The 24,472-nt window shown below is 47.0% G+C and overlaps 1 protein-coding gene across 1 annotated transcript in view; it reads left to right on the top strand.

Annotated features, from left to right (window-relative positions):
• The window catches only part of SLC38A3 (solute carrier family 38 member 3), a 42,208-nt gene extending 35,493 nt beyond the window's left edge, over positions 1 to 6,715 (top strand). The window contains exons 13-15 of the mRNA XM_084839599.1: positions 522 to 666; positions 2,344 to 2,447; positions 4,615 to 6,715. Of these exons, the coding sequence (XP_084695725.1) occupies positions 522 to 666; positions 2,344 to 2,447; positions 4,615 to 4,719 (354 nt within the window). The 3' untranslated portion in view covers positions 4,720 to 6,715. The remainder of the gene's footprint in view (positions 1 to 521; positions 667 to 2,343; positions 2,448 to 4,614) is intronic.
• The last annotated feature ends 17,757 nt before the right edge of the window (positions 6,716 to 24,472 follow it).

The raw sequence follows: 24,472 nt of genomic DNA, 5'->3' as shown, positions 1-24,472 counted from the left end.
CTGTTTTCTGCTAGGGATCTAGAGAACTTGGGCACCATTCTGCATGTTTAGCTGTTCGTCTAAAGTGGTGGCTATGTGGGCTAAATTCACGGCACAAGATTCACCTGGGTGCTGCTTCACTCAATGGGTTAACCATAGAGGATGGGATCTGTGTAGCAGCCAAGTTCCCAGCAGCAACCACAATGCTGGGATAAAATGCTTATCTGGCTTCCATTTTAAATCAAGGACTTTGACTGTCCATCTGTGGTTGGTTGGGAAGTGGAGAATTGGCTGAGATACAGACAGAAGATACAGATAAAGCCCGCCAAAAAGCAAATCAGAGATGGGCATTGGAGTCCAAAATCAGAACACTAGGCTAGACAACTATGACTATCCCTCAGTAGATCGAGGGGACATATACAGGTCTGTGATGATGGGGGAGCTGGTGTCAAAACAGGCCAAAAGTACATGTGGTTAAAAACTACCAATTGTATCTAAAGAGGGGACTCTAACAGGGGACTCTAACTCCTTCTACCTGCCAGGTGCGCCGTGCAATTCAGCAGATGCTCTTTCAAGACAAGGAATTCAGCTGGATTCGGCATATTGTCATTGCTGCTGTACTGCTTACATCTATTAACTTGCTTGTCATTTTTGCCCCCTCCATCCTGGGCATCTTTGGCTTGATTGGTGAGTCTTGCATTCGGAAACTCTCTGCTTTTTTTCTGGCCTTGGCACCCTTTGCTTGCCATCTTTCACAGGCTACTTTACCTGCAACCTCCCTGCTCACTGACCCAGCTGGCTTTGAAGAAGTCGTGGATACTCCACTCTATAATTCCCCAGATTTCATGTACAAGTGGATTCTTTCTAAATATTTCCAATACAAGTTTGTATTGGCTTAGTCTGGCATTTGTGGGGTGCAAGGGTGTGGGGTTACTGTTTTGGAATCAAGCACAACTGTTCGATAGGGATGGGCAGAAAGTAGATCTCCAGATGTTTTGGACTTCAACTCCCAGCATTCCTGACCATTGGACATGCTGGTAGGGTCTTTTGGGAGTTGAGGTCCCAAAAATCTGGAGATCTACCTCTGGAGATCTACTTTCTGCCCATGCCTGGAGAGGGTATGTCCTATCCGTCTGTGTCCTGAACAGAATCAATTTCGTCCTTTCCCTTCTTGTGTTTTGGTAGTTTTTATTTCTTTAAAGTTATCAGTGAAAGTCAAAAAGTGAAACCATTTGTTTTCTAAAGCAAGTGCTGCATGGAATCCCCAGGCACACTAAATACTGTCAGGTCACAATATTACCATTGTACAGTTTGGGCCGCGGAGAGGAGCACAGAAGTGATTAGACTCGACAAGATTGCTCTGTTGATCCATACATCCCACTGCATGGACCTGAAGAGAGTGGAGAGCTCATTCATCCCAGTTCCCTGTCCCCAACCTGTCCTCCAATGTACTTCTGGAAGGCACGAAATCCTCAATGTGGAAAAACACAGTCAAGTGCCACAGGGGCCCAATTCTAATGTCACATTTTTACCTCCATTTCGACATAATGTTTTGTGTGGATATTTCTCTATAAGTAGTACTCAGTGTAGGAAAGGAGTTATTTATTTAATTATTATTACATTTCTATCCTGCCTTTTTTTCTTTTGCAAGGAGCTCCAGGCAGCTTACATGGTTCACCCCTCTCCATTTTATCCTCACAACAACCATGTGAGGCTGAGAGTCAGTGATTGGCCCAAAGTCACCCAGGGAGCTTCATGGCCAAAGGGGGACTAGAACATGGATCTCCTGAGTCCTGGTCCAGCAGTCTAACCACTACAGTGATTAGATTTCAGAGGCAATCCCTCAAAAAATGCCCCTTGGTGGCAGCTCTAACACTCGACGATGAGCAATTCAGTCTTCAAAGCGTGTTTGTGAATAAATAACCTCCTAATCAGGCTGATTATGGAAGCTGCCTTGGGGAGAATAATTTCTTTCCGCTTCTTGAGTATATCGGTGGGACTCCCTGGCTCCCTTCTAGAAGGCCCCGCTTCCCAAGGATCAAGGCCACCCTCTTCAACCTGTTTGCTTGCTGTGCAGTTTCAAAGGGCTTCCTTTGTTGCTCCCAGACCACCAGCCACTGTTTATCTCTCTACTTAACTGAAACTCAAACACCATTCCTGCGGACTGGAGGCAGGGGAATCAACAGCTTGCCTGGCCTCTGCCGGGGCTGTGGGGCAAGGCCAGGGGTCCTTTCAGTGCAGCTTACTCTACTTTGGCCCAGGAAAAGTGAGTGAAGAAGAGCCAAGGGGTGGCTGGGTGGGTGTTCTTCCGCTCTGGAGTTTCTTTCAGCCCCCCCCAAGGCATTCTCTGCTGGTCTCTCCCAGGTGCCACTTCTGCCCCCTGCCTGATATTCATCTTCCCAGCAATATTCTACATCCGGATCATGCCCAAGGACAAGGAGCCGATGAAATCCCCTCCCAAGATCCTGGTAGGTAGTATTTATGAATCCAGCCTGGCCGCAGGGGACCCACCACCACCTCCAGGCCATTTGGGGGAGTCCAAAGGGATGAAACATGCTATCATTTAGGATCCGTGAGATGTGAATGCGGAACCAGCAGCACCTCCTGTTGAAAGGTCCCCCTCCTTTAGACAATCCACATAAGACTGATACCCTGGCAGGAATTCCCTGAGGAACTGCCCTATCCTAGGTCAGGGCTGTTGAACCTCAGGCCCGCAAACCAAATCCGGCCCTCCCAGGGTCCTCCAGAAGGCCACGCCCCCTTCCCCAGCCCCAGCCCTTTCTCCTGGCTGCCAATCATTGGGTAGTTTCCCAGCTTTTGTGTACGTTTTTAAAATTCTAAAAGGTCAAAATGCCTTTTATGCCAATTCTAAAAGGTTGAAATGCCTCTCCTGAGGCTGAGTTACTGGCAGTCAGAGCTTTAAGTGAAAATATGCTGGTGTTTTTGGTCCTACCCCTTTTGCCCTACCCCCACTGGAATGTGGGCCCTGAGAGCAGCTCTGAAATGGAATTCGGCCCTCGGGCTGGGAGAAGTTCAACATCCCTGTTCTAGGCGGCGCCAGTGGAAACTACAGCTACTCTTGAACTTCACTGCTAGAGTCCAACGACACATTATATTAAATATGTAGCATGCAGCTCCCTTTTTATTTTTGTTCCACTGAAAAGTGTGTGTGTGTGGGGGGGCTGATCAGGATCGCAGTGGGCGAGGAGGGGAGGTTCAATCCTTCTGTCCCCAGCCACAACCTCTTCCAAAATTGCCCTCCCCCCATGGCACAGCAGCGATCAATAGAAAACCACTGCTGTTGGTAAGTGCCCCCAGGAGGCCCCAGTTTTGGGGGTTCTCAGCTGGGAATGGAAGGATTAAATCTCCCTTCCCTGTGCATTGCAGTCCTGATCCAGATCAGGGCCCCACCGCAATTACTTTTGAGTAAAGTAGAAATACAAAAGGAGCTGCACGCTGCGTATTTAATGTAACAAATGTTGTTGCATTAAACAAGACCCTCCTAAAGTTGAGAGTCGTGGGGGTGCTCCCCATTTGGGGAATTGCCAGTTGTCCATAGATGCCATCCTGGCCTGTCGATGTTAACGTCAGGAGGAGCACAGCAAAGCTGCAGCCTTGCATATACCTCCGCAGGTTCCCTCTCACCTCTGGCAGGAGAAAGACCATTCTGGCTGTGGGGCTGTGGACCCAGTCCCATGATCAGTGAAGGGGGTTGTTACATCATTTGTACTGATGGGTGCTCAGTTTATGTGGCCAGGAGGTTTTCTCACTGTGGGCAGAGCCATAGTTGCTGTCCGGAAAACAAAGTTCTTACAGTCACAGTGGTGATCAGCACGATGAACAAGAGATGCTTCGCCCTAAAGAAAGAAAGACCGACTTCTGAATGTGCAGGGCCTGCTGTGCCCCACAGACAGTGCTCCTAGGGCCAGCAATGCATTTTGCTGCATGAGTCCCGAGTAAGAGATGAAACCTTGAGGTCTGGCAGGGCTGAATTCTATTTCAGAGATGCTTTTGAGGGCCGCAGTTCAGTGATGGGTGGAGCCAGAGACAAAAGGGGCGAGGCCAAACAATGTAAAATGCCAGCATATTCTATCTGAATAAAATATGGCCCTAGGACCACATTCTGTAGGGCAGAGTGGGCCCTGCACGTTCAGGCGTTGGTCTTTCCTTATTTAGAGCAAAATACCACAACCTTGTTCACCACTCACTGCACGTTACGGCCTTGGGAGAGACATTTCAGCCTTTCAAAATGGGGGAAAACTGCACAAGAGCCAGGAACCACGCAGCAGTTGATGGTTGCGGGGAAAGGAACTTGGCCTTCTAGAGAACCCCCGACAGCAGTACTGGGACTCCTGGAGGGCTGGATCTGACCTCCAGGCTTCAGGTCCTGTGCCACTGAAGTATGGGATATATCTGCCTCATTTAGCTTTGAGGACCATTTTCTTTTATGGGTGGCATGCCTGCATGTTTTGATTGCACCCACAATTGGTAGGATTGTCAGGGACCAGTCAAAATTGCTTTGAGGTCTCATCTGAGGGCTGCTAGTTGGCCACCCTTGCTCCTGGGGCAGAGTAGGGCTGAGCACACACTTCTGTGAGTGACGATGGTTTTCCCTTGTGCCTCTTCTCCTTGCAGGCAGCCCTCTTCGCATGCCTCGGCGTTCTCTTCATGATCATGAGCCTCAGCTTCATCATCATTGACTGGGCCTCTGGTGGCGGGAAGAGTGGAGGCAGCCACTAGGCAAGGCCCGGAGCTTTGTGAACGTGGATCAGCGCCTTGGGAGACTAAGCTGGCTTTGATACATTTCCTGCCCCACTACCTCTGCTAGTACTGTACCGTAATTTAGTCCCTGGCTCCATCCTGAGCCAAGGGCCGCTGTTCCGTTACCCAGTCCTCACATCCACCACGGAGCCAAGGGGCGCTGCAGGCCACGCCAGAGGCTAATCCTGCACTCTTTGAGCCTTCGATTTTATCTCGTCATCTGGGATGGGCCAGACCAGTGGCACAGAACGAACATACAAGTTGGGAAAGGGCTGGGGGCAGGGGTGGTGCTGCCACGATACCTATGTCCAGCCCGTATGTGTCCAGTATGGCTGGCTCAAGCTGAGAGGGCTGGAAAGTCAGTGGCACGAGCTGAAGGAAATTTGGGGGGCGGGGGGAGAATGTGGCTAATGAGCTTAGGGTGCAGTGTTCTGGCCTGAGGTTCACCACTGACTGGAAGACTTGGGGCAGGCTCTCCTAAAGAATTATATATTATTACAAATGGGACTTTAATTATATACACATGGGAAGTGAATGCTTTTAGACAGGAAGGGTGGTACGAAACAAGGAATATTACTTGTTTTTAAAAGTCTTAATGGCCACCCTGCCCGCACGGCTTTCATCCTTCTCAGCCCTAGCTTTTTCCCTGGTGGCTTTCCTCTCTCCAGCGCGTTCTGCTCCCTCTGCTCGGCTGTGAGCCTTTTGAGCCTCCTGATCAACATTCTTCTCTCAAGACAATGCCATGCTCAGTGCAATGGCCCCCCGGGCCTTGCCGGCTCCCATCTCTGTGCAGCAATCTTCCCCCTGCTGTGGCCTCATGGCCACTGCTTCGGAAGCCCCAAGCTGTGGAGTGGGATGGCTGGTGGTAGTGAGAGACTGTTTGGGGGTGTCAGCCCTTCAGAACAGCCTGTTGGGATGGGATGCGGGCTGGTGCTGGCTTTCTGAGAGCCCCAGGCAAGACCCCGTCAATGGACCCCCCCTCCGAATGTCTGCCTTCTCACCACCATGGTCGCCAGCTGCTCTTGGTCCTCCTGCTCTCTCTCATCATTGCCATCATTTGCTTGCTGGACAGGCAGAGAGCTGGTGAGCGAGTAGGTGGTGGCATCTGCTGCTCCTCCTCACCACCACCGTTGTCCGGGCCAGAGCAAGAGGTAGGTGAAAAAGCAGTGCCTGCTGGGGTATGGCAGCTGCCCGCCCATCCCTACCCTTGATGCTGGCCCTGGCTGGCTTCCAAGAATCTGTTGTGCATGCTTGAGTTACACTTGGGTAGGTGAAGCGGAGAAGGCTAGGGCGGTATTAGCATTTAGGGTAGCAGGATGCTGTCCCACCTTTGGACAGTTGGACCTTGAGTTTGGGATGGGAGACAGCCCAGTTGTCAGTGGCACCAACCCCCCCTTTCTGTCTCCTTGTTCCATTGGGAAATGGCAAGGGATCGTCACAAAGTATTTAAGATGCTGTGGTCATGACGTTTCTGTGTCCAAGGCACCTGTGTCCTGAAATTGTCTGCCTCCTGGGGCCGTGTAAATAGATCTGTGATCAGATCCCTCCGTCCTTGAGACCATTTCCTCCCTCCCCATATCGAATCACAGTGGCCTCTATTCCCATCTCCTAGCAGTTGCTGTACATATGGGGAAATGTAGCCCGGCCACCAAGCAGGACCACCAGCCTAACTGGTCGCTAGGACTTAATTGCTGCTAATCTCAGTAGTTTATAGAAGAAGAATTCACATTCATTTATTTTGTACATACTTATGTTGCTTTTCCTCCAATGTGTAGCTGGGGTGAGATTCCAATGGAATTGTATTTATATAGCTGCCTTCCTGAATTTGGCAAGGATATATACATATGCCCACCATTGATTCCCAGCTTTTCCTTTGCATCATTTGTGTAGGACAGCTCAACATTCAGCTTACCCCTGACCTAGGAGATGAGGCCTTGTGTGATAGCAAATTTGGAAGAACAAATTGATCTTCCCCATCTTTGCTGTCTGATCTTGTATTTTTTTAAAACTAGGAAAAAAATACCATGGCTTCTTCCAAGTCAGAGACAGCTATCACAATCTGTATCTCTGAAAAGCTGTGAAACCTTTTATGCCTCACCTTACTGTAGTTAGCCCAGGCCTTACAGGCTTGTGAGAAGGAACAGTATAAAAGAAGCCATTGGGAACATAGTAAAATCAGCAGAAAACCTAGGCACATGAGAAGGGAAAAGCGAAGAATCCAACAGTTTCTCATGGGGTTATTTATTAGTGACATAGGAAGCTGCCTTTTACCAGGTCAGGCTATTATCAGTCTAGCCCAGTTCTCCAGGGTCCCCAGTAGAAGTCTTTCTCATCACCTGTTACCTCTCAAAAGGCACTGCACAGCTATCCCACCTTTTCTTCCTGAATGGATTTTTTCCTGGTAAGAACAAAAAGATGGAAGCAAACACAGGAGGGTAACAAATGGAAGACAACATCAGCTGGACCCTCCCCATAAAATTCCATGAACGAGGCAGTACAGTTTCACAATGAAAGCCTCATCTGGAAGCACCTGTAGACATAGCAGTAGCCTTTGTGCTCCACAAGGTGCAGTAACATCTGTCACAAAGGGAGTGGTCACGCAACTCTTTTGAAGGTCAATAGTGCGAAAGAGTCAAGCTGGGAATAACAACTCCAAGTCATCTAGAAAGTGGACCACCAGAAATGGGTGCATTGCATCCAAGGAAGAAAGGACCACGATGTAGCTGGGGGTCCTATCTCTTTTTGATTCTAGGCAATTAGTGCTTCTAGGTCTGTATCTCATCTAGGACTGGCAACTTTTCCATCTGCCTCTGCAGCTGTGCCTTTAATACAGCTCAGTGTGCAGGAATTAGCACTAAAGCTTTCAAAGCATGGAGATGAATGTTACCACTGCTAATGGTTTCACATCAAGCCCCTGTTAAAGGCTCAGCTGCAGTAGCAGGTTGGAATAGAGGGAACAGTGGGCTTCTTTGCTGTCTTTCATGTAATGCTGGCATAGACTAGGATCAGCATGGCATTCTTTTCCCCAAATTGAGGAAGATTTGAGCATCCATGGTTGCTGGCTGGCTGCTGACAGTAGCCTGAAGGCTAAATAATCACTTACAGGATTCCTCTGTAATTTCGGGCATGGAGTTCATAGAGCCCCGAATAGGAGCTTAATCAAATTGTGTGAGTCAAAGGGCAGCATGTAGGACTACATCCAGCTGAGCTGCTTCCAGGATGCACAAACTGTGGGAGAATGTAACGTAACATTTAGCATCTCCAAACTGGTCTCATACTCCTGTCACATCTTCCAAGACTGGGAAAACCCAGCTTTTCCTCCCCTGTAATTAATACCTGTTTTTCATAATATGCACAGCCCTTGCAGTAGGGGAGGAAAGATGGCATTGGTTCCTTATTGAGAAGATGTAGGGCTTCTTCACACGGAGCTTTTATCCTGCTAATGAGACTGGTTACTCACAGAAGTCTGTGGGTCCTTTAGATGACGTTGTCAACCTCCAGAGTGTCTCCCACACTAAATGACCATTACTCCATTTTTTTAAAACATAGGAGATAATGAGCTGTCAAATTATTTCATGAGTTCCACTTGAGTTCCCTCATGAAAAGAGGAAAACCCGCAACACGAGGAGCTAGACCAGTGAAACATATGGAAGACTCAGATAAAGGGGCAAGAGGGGAGGAACCGCATGTAAAGGGAGTCCATCGTGATCCTGCATTTAAAACAGAAGCAGAAAGCCCCGTTTTAAATGCAGGATTTTACACTGGTGTAGAAATGCTCGTAAAGGCACAGGATCATGGGATTTGTTCAGGAGTGGGCCACACGTGGCATGTGGGCAGCATATGGCTGCTGTGACCCCCAGTATGGCCCCTGCTGCATCACCAAATTCACTAGTTGATTAACAGCAATACTATTTTCCTGTGCTAGGGCAGTAGTTTTCATTAAGGAATCCCATGAAGCTACCCGGGGACCTAGGCATGCCCAGAACACAGTTTGCAAACCACTGTGCTGGTTGGGAAAAATGTCACCAATACTGAATATATTTTCATTTGTATTAAGATGTTTTTGTTGTTGACCTTCTCCCGTGGTCACAATGGGAAGGTGATGACGCTTGTAAAACTGCCCCACTTTTCTTCTGCAATATCGAAGAAGCTTCCCTATACCTTCCACCATTCATCCGATGAAACTGGTTCCACTAGTTTTACAGGAAGCGAGAAAGCAGCTCTTTGCAGGGGGCCACTGAGCAAGTAAAATGAACAAGCTGCTTCCATAGGGCCCTGTGGCTGACACAACGGGTCAAAAGATTTTGGAGGCCTCAAAGTGCACTTTCCCCCTGTTGTTGTTCAGTCGTTTAGTTGTGTCCGACTCTTCGTGACCCCATGGATCATAGCACGCCATAGCACTTTCCCCCTAGGGATTGCAAAAACACGTTTTTAGACGTTGATATAGCAATATGTCATTCAAATCAAGCACCAGATTGTAGTATTCCAGAACTTGGTGTATACCAGCAAAATAGTTTGATCTTGACCCATATTGGAGCAAGAAATCTGGCATTCCAAGCGCATTGGAGTACATTGTCAGGATGCAGATGCTCTCTCGATCAGTACAAATTCAGTACTCGCCAACAACTGAGACTATACAGGTGTTGTATCTATTAAATAGGTACCATTGGAATATAGCCTTCCTGATACTCAGTGCCAAGGCTAGGTGGTTCTACCTAGCCATCCCATGTCTGATGAGGAGCAGAGTCCTCAGATGAGCTGATATGGTGAACCAGCTATTTTTCTGGGAATAAAATCTTAGGCCTACAGTGCTGCCTGAGGTGAAAGACACTGGGGTCCTCTCTTACATCGCTGCTGTATTCACTTCTGCATTCACAGATCCGCAGCTCCAGTTCACATGGGACTGTTGTCCATGCACAGCAGCACCGCATGTAGGTTTCTGTGCACGAACGGAAGGACAGCAGGACCTCTCATTTTCCATACTCAGCAAAATTCTAGGTGCAGAACAGCCAGACTGTGCATGCAACATCCCTGCTGTGATTGGAACTGGACTTCAGGGTTAGGGCAATTGTTTGTCACAGCTGTGCCGAAATGTAGCGTTTGTCCAGTTTATGGGATATATTGAGGTGGTCTGTAAGCTATTGCAATACTTGGACATTTATGGAGCAAGAAGGGTTGTTTGTACTACTCACTATGTGAAGCTACACTGCCCCCTGCTGTAGCTTGTGGCTGTCATTACTTCCAAAACTTTGCACCTTAAAAGGCTGCTGTAGCTTCACTCTGCTTTGTTTTTTTAATTGCATCAAGTATGCATTCTTATGCAGAAATTGTGCAGCAGGGAAACACATTATAAGCATAGTTTGACACAGTAGCTAAGGAAGTCACAGGAATCCATCACACCTGCACTCTCTGGGATCCTGGCAGCATTTGCTCCCCATCCCCAAATCCCCAGGTGGATCCCACTGAATTTAATGGCCTGTGTCCAGGATTGTTTCCTTTGAGAAGATGGTGGAACATGTCCTGCACCACACTATAACATTCTGCTTTGGTACCATGTAATGAAAAAAGCAGATTGGCAGAGTTTGTGATCCTAAACTATTACTACTGAAGTAAATTTCCTTTAAATGAATGGGACTTACTTCCAAGTAAATGGGTTTAAGAATCTGGCTTGAAAGGAGGAATGAAAAAAGGGTTCCCACATTCAGTCATACCATATGTGAGGTCCTGAGCTAGTCTAGCCCAAAATGTAGTTAACACCTTTTCACAACTTTCCCTATTATGTCTGTCATCTCTCCCCTGCTTGCCAAAAACCACAAGGAAAGAATCTTTTTTTTTTTCATTAATTCATCCATAAAAATGCACCTTATGAATTTCAAAGCTGGGTGGGGTAGGGGCTTGGGAGCAAACCAAGATGAATATTTTTACAGCACTGTGGTTACAAAAATCATTTTAAGTCCATAAGTAATTATTTCTAGGGTTTAATAAATATGATGGACATAAATAAGAGATGTATTTTTGTACTGGGGTGGTGGCTGGTCAATTCGCTTTTTATAAATACTGTATATAAGAGTAGATTTTTTTAATGTATTTGGTCTTGTGCTCAGTAACTCTGTATAGTGTATATATTTTATGTTGTCAGTGAAGAGAGACTGGATACCTGAAGACCTGCCTGAGCTAAAGAGAAAACAACTATTACCTGTGAAATTTAGGGTATTTGGGGCCATTTCTACAGTCTGTTGTCTAGTTGGAAGAGAAATGGAAAGAGGAAATTGCATTGACAGATAAAAGTTTGGCTTGGGGTACTAAGATTGATTCACTGGCCATAGCACATTGGAGGTCAGTTGGGAACTTCCCATTGATTTCCACAAGTTGATACTGACCAAGGTCATAATCCACAACTCAGCTGCATTGCATGGATGTAACTCACATCCAGCACTAGCAGAGGCAGCCCAGCCCAGCCAAACACAAAGCGTGGTTCAGGAACTGCATGGGCCCCCAGGCTGTGACAACCATTGGAGTTCCTTGTCACCTGGTGAAAGCAATCGCAACAGCTCCCAGCCATGAACAAGGGGGCATGGGCTTGTCTTTCCAGGCTGTGAGTTGGTTGCATCTGCTCCCACCAGCCACGGTAGAATTGTACAGACTTTGAATCACAAAGTCTCTGAACCCAAGTATGCATGGAGCTGAAGAAGCTGGGGTGTGCGTGAAGAAGGTCAGCGGTAGCGTAGTACAACAAGACTGTGGATCATGAAAACACAGCAAGGAGAAGAGAAGGGGGAATTGTACAGCAACCGCTTTCTACAACAAGAGACCATTCCTACGGCATGTCAGGCGCCACCAAAAAAGTTGCCTTACTGGCCTGCTTTGTCACTTGACCATTGGTTGCACATTTTAAGTTCAGTCTCAATGTTAGGCAAGGCTTTTATATATTGTAATATTTATTTATTTTCTCTAACCTAGTCTGCGGGCCAGAGAACTCTTTTATGCACGCCCAGGCACTTGCTTGCAACCAGATCCAGATGATGATTGGGTCCTCTGTTGGAATAGAAATAGATGGAAAGATGGAATAGGAATAGAACAAATAAATAAGAAAGGGGTATGGTGATGGATGGCAAGCAATTGGGCAGGATTTCAGGGCTGGCTAGGGCCCTTTGAACAAGCCTTTCTTCCTCCTTGTCCAAACACAGCTCCATGGGACTTCCTAGTGCGTGGCAAAGGTCTGTCATTCCTGTTTCCAAAGAACAGGCTGGCTATGCTGCCTAGCTCAGCACAGGTCAGATGTCAGTGTCTCCTTTTCTGTGTCTGATACAAACTTTGTAAGGAAACTCGGCTGGATATATATCATAGGAATGTATTTCATTCTGGAGAAGAAAGGCAATTGTATTTCTTTTGAATTTCCTTGCCCCTATCCTCATTTGGGACCCTTCTGCCTCCCCCAAGGGATTAAGATGGGTATGGACATTAATTGTGCCCTCTCCATATGCCTGTCCTTTCTGTCATTGTGTCCCAAGTCAGTCCCGTGAAGAGAAGGGAGGGTCTGGCTGGAGGAGTCCTCTTTCTGTAACATGTACTAGGGATCAGTTTTAAATTATATGTTGAAATTAGATCTATATTTGGAAATGAAATAAATCTTTTTAAAATAACAATAAAGAAAATGTGAAACCTTAGCCAGTACTGTGCCTATGTATGTGTGTGTGTCTGATTACTGAAAATCCAAGACGCAAGCCAGACTGAGATTGGCCAACTGTAGAAATGAAAGTGGGCAACTTCAAAGCCAAAACCAAATGAGCAAAGCTAAAATCAAATGTGCATCCTCTTTTCTGTGAAGTAAGTACCATGGAGTTGAATAGGACTTCAAACTGTGCTTAGGATTGCAGCCAAAGTTTCACTGTTGGAAACCCTTAATAAAATAGTTGAATTATCAGTGCAGATGGACATATGCCCCGATTAACGTTCACTTACATTTGAATTATCACTGCAGATGGACATATGCCCCGATTAACTTCCACTTGCATTTTATTACAATAGCTGGTAGCAATCAGCCTGAGGGGGTGATATTTCTGGCAAGTTTCTAAGGGCTTTTCTGTCTCTTGGCCAGAGAGAGCATGCTTCATATAATGATAGTCAGTCAGTCAGTCAATCAATCTCAAACTTGCATTACACTTCAAGAAAAACCCAGAAATTTAGATTGATTCCAGGAGCTAAAACATCAACAAGTACTAGACACTGGTATAGAGACCATAGCTGCTGTTAGCTTGCAACTTGGGAAACTGTCTATGCCCAGCGGTTGCTGTTTCGTATAACAGCATTGCATTCTGGGAGCTATGCAAATTTAGGTGAAGGCTGGCGCTGTAAACAAAGCCACAAGTTGACTACATAGCTCCAGCGGTGTAGTAGTAGCAGGCTGCACTGGGGCTTTGCTCCTGCGCTTTTATTGAAGCTGGGTCACAGTCTGCTGGGGGAGGAGGAGGAACGGAGTGCGGCAGGGACAAAGGGGGTGAGAGAGGGGGCCTGAGGGAGCTCTGCAGCCTCCTCTCGCCCCGCCTTCTCCACCTCAGCTCTTGGCGTCTCCGCCCGTCCCTGGCCATGGCAGCAGCAGGAACGTGGGGGAGGCGCTGCTGCCACTGTTTACTTGTGGGGCAGGGCAGGCGGCTGGAAGAGCCCTAGAGTAGTCGCTGCTGCTGCTGCTATTGCTTGCAGCAGCTTCTCTCCCTGAAGTGCCAGGCATGGGACAGGAAGAGCAGCCAATTCCCCACGCCCCCATCTGGAGAGCAGCCTCGCCCAGCAAAGGTTTAATTTGCCCTCTCTTGCAGCCCGCCTTCTCTCGCTCCAAGAGGGAGAGACGGGGGGAGCTGCCTCCTGCGCCTGCGCCTGCGCCTGTGCTGTGGCCATCCGGTTTCAGGGAAGGGCGGGAGCACATGGGCAGTTCTCTGAACTATACCCCAGTACCAGCAACCAGAGCCAGCTAGAGCACCACCCTATCCCACTCCCACGATTCCAGGGCAGGAAAGGAGAACAGGGCCACAGCAATACACCAGCTCCCCCGGGTAAGTGTGTTTAGGATTGGTGCCTTTTTTGTACTGGGGTGGGGGGGTGGGGGGCGGGGCTGGCAAAATGTTATGGAAAAGTTTCTTTCACAACTTGATGAACATGAAAAAGAGGGAGGCAGGTGGGTGACGCAAATGAGAAGCAAGGTGATGTCTTGTTCAGCTATTGAATTATTAATATTCATTGTAAGAGTTGGTTTGTGCCAGTTTTTAGGATTCATCACACAATCCTATGCATGTTTACTCAGAAGTCAGTCCCACTATGTTCACTTGCCAGTTGGACTTTCTCCCGGGTAAGTGTGTGTAGGACTGCAGCCTTAGCTGCCTTCCCAAGACCTCTGTAAATTTAATTCAAAATAAACACACATTCTATTGCACTGTTAATTCTTGAACATCAATTTCTATGGTAAGAGGTATTGCCAAATGCAACCTGCTCTGTCAGCTACAATTTTTGGTACAAGGTTGGCATGTACCTGGGAAAAAAAAAACTCTGGTGGAGGGAAAGGAAACACACACAAAAAATCAGCTGAGGGGAGGGGAGAAAGAAGGTGTGTGTGTGTGTGTGTGTGTGTGTGTTTCAGTCCAGCTGGGTGTGTGGACATTTCTGTTGTGGGATGGGAAAGATATAATGAAGGAGCTTAGGAAAGGCTAATGGGTAATGTTGGGGCACTAAGGGAGTGTGCAAGGGGGCTGTTTAAATGAGAAGGGATCTGTCCATGAGGGCTGAGCTGAGAGGGTGCAGTTTCCATAGAGTATCATATTTTGAAAACCTAAAATGTTTGTGTGTGAGTGAGTGAGTGAAAAAGATTTTAACACCCCTGCATTTTTTCTCAGACATCCAATTGAAATACCACTGTCTTACTCTCAGCTGCACTGTTTTTGGATCCCGGTTGAAGGTTCTACATCTTACAAGGTTGTACAATCTGAGAAGGGGGTGTGGCTGTGAGGGGGCGTGTCTGTGACTGTCCCGAAGGGACCCCGCACTTCTGAATTTGCCACTACACTACTGCATAGCTCCCATGTAAAGGAAGAGTAAGGGTCCATAATGGGTGGAGATTGTGTGGCCCTCCAGATATTGGCCTATAACTTCCATCAGCCAGTATAGCCAATGGTAAGGGATGATGGGAGTTGTGGTCCAACATCTGGAGGACCACAAGTTGCCTACTCCTGCTGTGTAATGTAGAGTTTCAAACCAAAAGTGACCGGCCCTGGAAAGCAGAATTCCAGTGTATAGCTTGATGGAGTTTCCTTCTCTTGACAGGTCTGTTGTCACCCTAGGATCACAATCCTAAAGGCTTTTTTTCCGGATATGAAGGACCTCTTACAATGAGACTGTATTGACCAACCAAAGGGAAGAGACATGAAGGGAAGGCATAATTTAGCAGAGGAACAGCTAAACCAGGGGCAGGCAAAAGACAAATTTCCAGATGTTTTGGATTCAACTCCCAGAAGTCCCTGCCAGTGTTGCCAGTGGTCAGGAATGCTGAGAGTTGAAGTCCAAAACATCTGCTGCTCTACTGTTTGCCTAGTCCTGAGCTAAACAAGGAGTGGGGAACCTGTGGCCTTCCAGAAGTTGGATTCCAACTCCCATACACCCCAGACAGCATGGCCAATAGGAATGCCGGAAGTTATAAGCCAACAACATCTGGAGGGAAACCAGTTCTCAATACCTGAGCTAAACAGATGGGTCAATCATTGGCAGTTGAATTACGAGCTTTACATTACACTGTCTGCGTTGTTACCAGCCCAGTCCTGCTTTTCTCAGTTTATGAGAGTTAACCAGTACAGATGATGAACCTGCAATTTGTGTGTGTGCACAGGAGGAACTTTGAAAACCCAAAGCAAAACCTTACCATCATGTGCAAATGCACATTTCAAATATATTTGCCAAACAATATTACTTTGGCCTTGAGAAATGTTCTCATGACCTGACAAAAATAGTAGATCTCACTTTTGCTTCTGTTGACAGCCTGTTACACATTTACTTAATCCTGTCAGAATAAGAACCCCTGTATTCCTTGGTTATGATCATATTTGTTATTTATAATGTACTTCAAGACCAAGGGCTGTACAAGGGCTATTAAAACGAACAAAGCCTTACAATGATTTGAAAATGGCCTAAGAGATGCTTTAACATCTAGTCATTATAGCTAAGCTGCCAGAGAGTATATACAAACAAAACCAAGGGGATTATTAGATCTTGGGAGCATAGGAAGCTGCCTTGTACTGAGTCAGATCGTTGCTCCATCTAGCCCAGTACTGTCGACAGGGACTGGCAGTGGCTCTCCAGGGTTTCAGGCAGCAGCCTTTCCTTCCCCACCTGGAGATGCTGGGGATCGAACCTGGGTCCTTCTCATGTGCTTGTCTTGGGATGTACAGATTTTGTTAAATCCTATCTGTCTGTGTTTCATGGATTGTCGGCAGCTTTCATTCCATCATCTGCTCATTGCCAGAATCAGATTGTTTTCAGGGGTGTACAAGAATTTTGTTCCACTTGCGCAAATGCACATTGGCGCAAATGCACATTGGCACATGTCCAACTTTGCACAGATTCCTCCCATCTCCCAAGTGAAAAACTGGTCCACAAGTTTGTGGAATCCATGGGACTCGGAAAAAGCCAGCTCACCGTGAAATCCACAGGCTGGATTCATAGAAATCTGAACTCACTTAAGACTGCGGCAGCGCAGCCACAGCAGCTGCTGCTGCTGCTGTCTCTTTGAAAATCTGCCCCTGAACACAGGCTTATTAAGAGACATGCTTGAAACTGGCCTGTAGGTGGCACCAATGCCCCACTCCAGCCCAAATACTTGCCTTTTTTGCCCAAGAGGAAACTGCCATCAGCTGTCTCAGGAACCAATAGCAAGCTATGCACAAAGTTGGATGAATGGACAGGAAAAGCTTCGGCAATTCAGAACATCCAGAGGCCCATATTGGGATTGGTGCAGCAGGAAGTGGAGTGGAGGAATGATCTGGCAGAAATGGGAAGCAAGCTTTCCCCGCTGGGGATTCCCAAATGTTTCTTCAAAAATTTCCAGGTTTTCATCACCTTCATGATGAAATCTAATATTTATATTCCATTCATTTATAAGCTGACTTTGAATAACTAAAATCTAGTTTTAAAACATTTTAGAACAAAAAGCCGATTTTTAAAAAAGTTAAAATGCATTGGGTAGACAAGGAATGCCAAGTGACCTGGTTGGAAGAAGAGTTGTTGCTTATTTTGCTTCCAGGGGCTGTGGATTCCCATTTGGGAATCCTCTTCCATCTCTGTTCCTGCCATTGACTTTTGCAGTGCCTGGAAGTCAGTTTTGCCTGTGACCATCCAGGCAGGGCTTCTGAGCCCAAGGCTGGGCCAACAATCAGCAGAATGAGCGGGTAGAACAGATGGTGCCATTCCGACTCCACATTTTTGTAAAGCTCTTTTAAGTTAAAAAGAAACAATCAAAAACAACTCTTCATAAACAGAATGCTAGTAGAGCACAGAAAAGGCTGATGTGTTAGTTTTCTTCTTGCAGGCTGCTGAACCGGGGAGAAATTAAACATGGTACATCTCACCAGTAGTTTGAGGTGGCGCAGTCTTTTCTATTTTATTTTGTTTTGTTTTAAGAATTTATAAACTGCACCCTCATCTAAAAATGGATTCCAGGGCAGTATACATAAAAAACTGAAATCAATTCAATGTTAAAACAACATAAAACATTAAACAGCAATACAATAAAATTGAGAGTGGAGAGAAACAATTAAATCAGCTAAAAACACAATAATTGAAAATGTAGCCCCCAGTAAAACCAGATTTGGTCCTCGGGGCCAAAAAGGTTGCTCACCCCTGATCTAGATAAACCAACCCGAATTCTAGCAGCTCAATTCTGAAACTAGTTGAAACTTCCAAACCATTTTCAAGGAAGCCCCAAGTATAACATATTACAGTAATCCATCCTGGAGGTTACCAGAGCATGGATCACTATGGCATGGCTATTCCTATTGTACAGATGACAAACCAGTTGAAGCTAGTAAAAAGGTGCTCCAGACCACTGAAACTACTTGGGTTTCTAGTGACTGTTGGATCAAGCTGTGTACCTGCTCCTTCAGAGGGAGTGCAACCCTATCCAAACCAGGTAATGCACCAAGTTCCTGGACCTGGGAACCTCCAACCCACAGTGCCTCCATCTTGTCAGGATTTGGCTTCAGTTTAGAGGTCCTCATCCTGACCATTACAAAGTCCAGGCAGTGGCTCAGCACCTCCACAGCCTCATCTGACTCAGATGTCAAAGAGAAATAGAGGTGGATATCATCTGCACATTGATGACACCTCACTCCAAATCCCCAGATGACCTCACCTAGCAACTTTATATAGATGCTAAAAAGCATGAAGGATAAAATGAACCCTTGTGGCACCCCACAGCTCAAATGGCATGGGGATGAGCAGAACGCTCCCAATACTAATTTCTGAAACCAACCCTGCAGGCAAGAGTGGAACCACTGTATCTCCCAGCCCCAATGTACAGAGCCAGTCCAGCAAGATCCCATGGTCAAAGATATCAAAAGCTGCTGAGAGATCAAAGAGAACCAACACAGTCACGTTCCCCTTTCTCTCTCCCGATGAAGATCATCCACAAGGGGAACTGTGCCGTTTCAGTGTTATATCCCAGCCAAAACCCAGATTGAAATGGGTCTAGATCAGGGGTAGAAAATAGATCTCCAGATTGTTTGGACTCCCAACATTCCTAACCACTGGTCATGCTGGTAGGGGCTTCTGGGGGTTGAAGTCCAAAACAACCTTCTGCCCACCCCTGGCCTAGATAATCTGTTTCCTTCAACAGCACCTGGTGCTGGGCCTCCTTGTTCTGCTCCATGTGTTAACCAGGCTGGAGAAATATGGGCACAGCATCCATTTGTGCATGCATTTAGCGATAGGAGCACACAGCACCCTGCCGCCCCATCTGTATGGCTCTGCTCTAGCTGGGGTGGGGCAATTGCCTCAGTCAAGAGGCATAGACACAGAGTAGCCTATATGGGGCAAGGGAGGAGAGGAAGGCACTACTAATTAACACTGCACCCACAACCTATCTATTTGTAAGTGTGATTTGGTATAACTGGTTCATTAATGACACCAAACAACCGTTTCAATTTCATTATTTATTACTTAGGGGAGGGGAGAGATAAAGGATCTTCGGCTCCACAGCAAAAATGCATTTATGTATGTATGTATGTATGTCTCTCCCTCTGCAAAAGCCTGTTCAGCTTCGCAGACAGAGAGCCCCTTGTATCTTCCTCAGGAACAGAGCATCCTCCCAGAGCCGGCCTGAGCTGACCCGGCTCACTAGCGGAAGTAGGACCATCAAATTGAGGATAGAAACAGCAGCTGCTCAGTGAACACAGAGAGCTGGTGTGTGCAAGAAACAGCTAACCTGGAAGGCTCCAGCAGGGAGAAAATAAGCTCTTTCTCCTAATCCACCCCCCCTCCCCGCAATCTCCCTTTACCACATCTTCTCCGCTCTCTGTTGCTTCTTTTCTCCCTCTTCCCTTCTGCTGCCGTTGCCCTCTCTCTTTCCTCTCTCCATTACTGCCCCAGTCAAACAACTATATTTTTGATCGGGGCTTTAATTGTTTCTCATTTACTGAGTGTCTTATCAACTGAGCAGAGTCTTTTTCTGTCAGTCTGTCCTCTCTTAGGACATCCTTACAAGATGTTTTTTGCTTCAGAGCCCTCACCCAACCCGGTCCAGGTATGTCTTGATATCTTGCTTTTCCTTTCAAAAGACCAGTGAATAGCAGCCAAATCCTTTCCTGCTTGTTGATTGTGTGTATTTTGTAAGAAGAACCCTCCCCACAATATATACATGTGTGCCCTTCATAACAGATTCATACAATACATGTGTACAGTAGGGATGTATGGATTTTGTTAAATCTGTTCCATCTGTGTTTCACAGATTGTCAGGCATCTTTCGTTCCGCATTTAGAGATGTATGAGAATTTTTGTTCCATTTGTGCAAATGCACAGTAGCATTAGTGTGTATTAGCGCACATGCAAGTTTGTAAGCACTAATGTGCAATTGCGCTAATGCAATAATAGTGTGCATTATTGAAAGTTCAAATTAGCATAATATGTTGTTGTTGTTCAGTCGTTCAGTCGTGTCCGACTCTTCGTGACCCCATGGACCATAGCACGCCAGGCCTTCCTGTCCTGCGCTCTCTCCCGGAGCGTGCTCAAGTTCATATTCATTGCATCCGTGATGCTATCTAGCCATCTCATCCTCTGCCGTCCCCTTCTCCTTTTGCCTTCAGTCTTTCCCAGCATCAGGGTCTTTTCCAGGGAGTTTTCTCTTCGCATTAGGTGGCCAAAATATTGGAGCTTCAGCTTCATTATCTGTCCTTCCAATGAGCAGTCAGGGTTGATTTCCTTTAGGATGGACTGATTTGACCTCCTTGCAGTCCAGGGGACTCGTAAGAGTCTTCTCTAGCACCACAGTTCGAAAGCATCAATTCTTCGGCGCTCAGCCTTCCTTATAGTCCAGCTCTCACAGCCATACATTACTACTGGGAAAACCATAGCTTTGATTAGACGGACCTTTGTCGGCAAGGTGATGTCTCTGCTTCTTACTATGCTGTCTAGGTTGGCCATAGCTTTCCTCCCAAGGAGCAAGTGTCTTTTAATTTCATGGCTACAGTCACCGTCTGCGGTGATCTTGGAGCCCAAGAAAGTAAAATCTGTCACTGCTTCCATTTCTTCCCCTTCTATATGCCAGGAAGTGATGGGGCCAGATGCCATGATCTAAGTTTTTTTAATGTTGAGTTTCAAACCAGCTTTTGCACTCTCCACTTTCACCCTCAACAAGAGGCTCTTTAGATCCTCTTCGCTTTCTGCCATTAGGGTGGTATCGTCTGCATATCGGAGGTTGTTGATAATTCTCCCAGCAATCTTAATTCCGACCTCTGATTCATCCAACCCGGCATTTCTCATGATGTACTCTGCATATAAGTTAAATAAGCAGGGTGACAATATGCAGCCTTGTCGTACTCCTTTCCCAATTTTGAACCAATCGGTTGTTCCATGTCTGGTTCTTACTGTTGCTTCTTGACCCTCGTACAGGTTTCTCAGGAGACAGGTAAGGTGGTCTGGTACTCCCATCACTTTAAGAATTTGCCACAGTTTGTTGTGATCCACACAATCAAAGGCTTTAGCGTAGTCAATGAAGCAGAAATAGACGTTTTTCTGGAATGCTCTTGCTTTCTCCATGATGCAGCGAATGTTGGCGATTTGATCTCTAGTTCCTCTGCCTCTTCTAAACCCAGCTTGTACTTCCGGTAGTTCTCGGTTCGCATACTGCTGAAGCCTAGCTTGTAGGATTTTGAGCATCACCTTGCTGGCATGTGAAATGAGCGCAATTGTGCGGTAGTTTGAACACTCTTTGGCGTTGCCCTTCTTTGGAATTGGAATGTAAACTGACCTTTTCCAGTCTTGTGGCCACTGTTGAGTGTTCCAGATTTGTTGGCATATAGCATAATATACATTCGTGCAAATACAAATTTACGCAAATCCACCCCCAAAGTAAAAAATGGTGCACAAGTCTGTGGAATCCTCATGACTCAGAAAAAGCCAGGCTGCTGAGGAAGCTGCAGGTTGGGTTCACAGAAATCCGAACTCATTCGAATCCATTTTGAATTTCTACGACATCCCTAGTGTAGAGCTTGCACTCAAGGATCAGTTCTCCTCTGTACAAAACTTGGGATAAGAAGTGAGCCCTTAATGGAAAGAGAGGTTAACAAAACACACACACACACACACACACACACACACTGTCAGAAAGCATAAATTCACAATAATAGACTCATTCAAAGCCTTGCCATAATTGCATCCATTCAAGTCACCAGTCCCACTTACCTAACGCCATGCGTCTATTCTTTGTGTCATCCTTGATCATGCTTCATTCAGTGCACCCCTATCTCAAGTATTAATATGACACTGCATTCACTTGCTGTGTATTATCCCAATGTATTCTACCCCAAGATCCTCGTGTTTGAAAGAGGAGAAAGGCTCTATATAGGTGGAGTTCATCTGGGGGACAGAGGGAGCCTGCTGGGAGAGCTGTACAGACATAATGGAAAAGAGGAAGGTTCTGTTGCATTGCTGTTGGGGGCGGGGGGAACCTGCTACTTCCCTCCTTCATAGCAACATATGTGTTCCCTGAAATGCAACACCCGCAATATTTCCGTTGCTGCTCAAAAGAAATGATTAAAACTGCATACGTCCAGAGTCCTGTGGCTCCAGAAAGGCAGCTTTATTGCCGCACAAGTGCTCATAAGCAAGAGCTTCCTTCCTCCGATTTGTGACACGGGTGCCGCAATAAACCGGTCTGCCTCTAAGGCTGAGTTTTCCCTTTGTTAGTAAAACCTGGCTCTAGGTTGTACTATTTTGGACTGCAGGCTGGGGCTCACCTAATTTCTCCCTACAAAACACGCCCTGCATGTAGAAGAGTAGCATGGCAAGGAGAAGCATTGTAGCCTAACCTACTCCCTGATAGCTTAGTTTCCTACAGGGAGGAAAATGTTTTGTTTGGAGGAGCAGTCAGTCATGAGATCCCATGCCTGCAGTCTGACATAGTACAGCCCACTAGTTTGCCCATGCAGTGAGAACTAGGCCTCAAGGTCTAAGTACATGTGACAGTGACAATCTAGTGTCAGCCCAAAACATGTTGCTGCTCAAAGCAGATCGCAAATCCTCCCACCTGTTACTTGGTTTGAAAAGCTTTCACCCTGTTCCATGGAAGGGCCGGCCCTGTATCAAACCTGGCCCTGCCATGTGCTGGGGAGAGCCTATAGCTCAGTAGTAGAGCATATGCTTTGCACGCAGAAGGCCTCAGGTTCAGTCCCCAGCATCTCCAGGTAAGGCTAGCAAGGAATCCTGTCTGAAACCCTGGAGAGCCTTTACCAGTCAGTGTCAGCAGTAATGAGCTAGATAGACCAATGGACTGGTTCACATGATCACCACAGGCCAGAGTGGCTTCCTGTAGGTGCTGGTGGCCGTCTTGAATATTCAAGCCCTGGCAGTAGGGAGGCCACGGTGTGCCTTGTCGTCCGAACCTAGGCGGCATGGCTTTTTGGAGAGGGCAACAACCCTCCAATAACCCTATATCAGGCCATGGATTATTGTGTGGGGTGGGGGGGTGGGGGGTTGTTTCCTCCTCCAACAAGCTATGCTGCCTGGGTTTGGAAGACACGACAAGCTGTGACCAGGGCTTGAATAGGCAATGTGGTGCCCACAGGCACCACAGCTCATTGTGGCTTAAATAAGGTGTTGAATGGGGTACGGCTACCCTTGAAAGACCAGGTCCACAGCCTGGGGGTCATTTTGGACTCCCAGCTGCCCATGGAGGCTCAGGTGTCAGCTGTGAGCCAGACAGCACTGTACCAACTCCATATGATACGGCGGCTGCGCCCCTTCCTTCCCGACCATCTGCCCCCATCGGTAGTACATGCCCTGGTCTCCTCTCGTTTAGACTACTGTAATGTGCTCTACGTGGGGTTACCCTTGAAGACAGTTCAGAAACTGCAGCTGGTGCAGAACGCGGCGGCTCGCCTGATTAAAGGCAGCTGCCGGTGAGATCACATCACTCCAGTGCTGAAGGAGTTGCACTGGTTACCAGTTGTTTTCTGGGCCAAATTCAAGGTGTTGGTTTTGACCTTTAAACCCTATATGGTTCCAGCCCAGCCTATCTTAAGGAGTGCCTCCAGCAACACCAGACAGGCTGCTTAACAAGATCAGCCTCGGATGCCCTCCTCTCCATCCCATCAGCCAGGACAGCTAGACTGGTGGGGACAAGGGAGAGGGCCTTCTCTGTGGTGGCCCCCACTCTGTGGAACTCCCTCCCTAGGGAACTCCGCCATGCCCCCTCTTTAATGAGCTTCCGTCATGCATTAAAAACGTGGTTGTTCAGGCAGGCATTTGGGGTGGGTTAGAGTCGGTGTTCAGTCATGCCGGCCACATGACCACGGAAGTGTCTTCAGACAGCGCTGGCTCTTCGGCTTAGAAATGGAGATGAGCACCACACCCTAGAGTCGGACACGACTGGTTGGGGACACCTTTTAGAGTATTTTTAGAAATATGTGTCAGGGTAGGATCAGAGCCCATAAAGCCCCAAAGCAGCTCTCTTAAGTTTCCCTCATTAGGCTCATGCAATTAGCATCTGTAAGCGTCATTAGGTTGAATGGAAATAAAGCCTTGGAAAAGAGCCCTATTCTGGCTACTTGAGGATTTCAGAAGGCAGCAAGGGCGCTCCTGACAATATGATGTTTTTACTGTAGAATTTTATTTTTTTTAACTGTTCTGTTATACACTCTGTACATTGCCCAGAGTGGCTGGGTGATTAATAAATTTAATAATTAAAAAAAAAAAGCCACAGTGTGCCGCAGTGACAGAAATAACCAGGTCAGTGGGTTGGATCCAGACTTAGTCATACTTAAAGCCATCAAAATCAATGGAACTGAAGTTAGAACAGGATCCAATCAAAGCAGTTCTGATTCTGAGGAAGAGATAGAAACCGTGGGAGAGGAACCCGTGCACTGTTCAGAGGCGCTGCCGGAGGGAGAGCCCCTCCCTGATCACATTCCTGAGAGTGGTAGTGACCCTGGCAGGCAGGGGGAAGGACAACTGGAGCTTCGGGATGCTAGGCGCCGGCGCAGGGACA

Source organism: Heloderma suspectum, chromosome 2, assembly GCF_057233095.1.
Source record: "Heloderma suspectum isolate Gila_16-S chromosome 2, 16-S_ref, whole genome shotgun sequence".
NCBI lineage: Eukaryota > Metazoa > Chordata > Lepidosauria > Squamata > Helodermatidae > Heloderma > Heloderma suspectum.
This window is presented reverse-complemented; position numbering and strand designations above follow the sequence as displayed.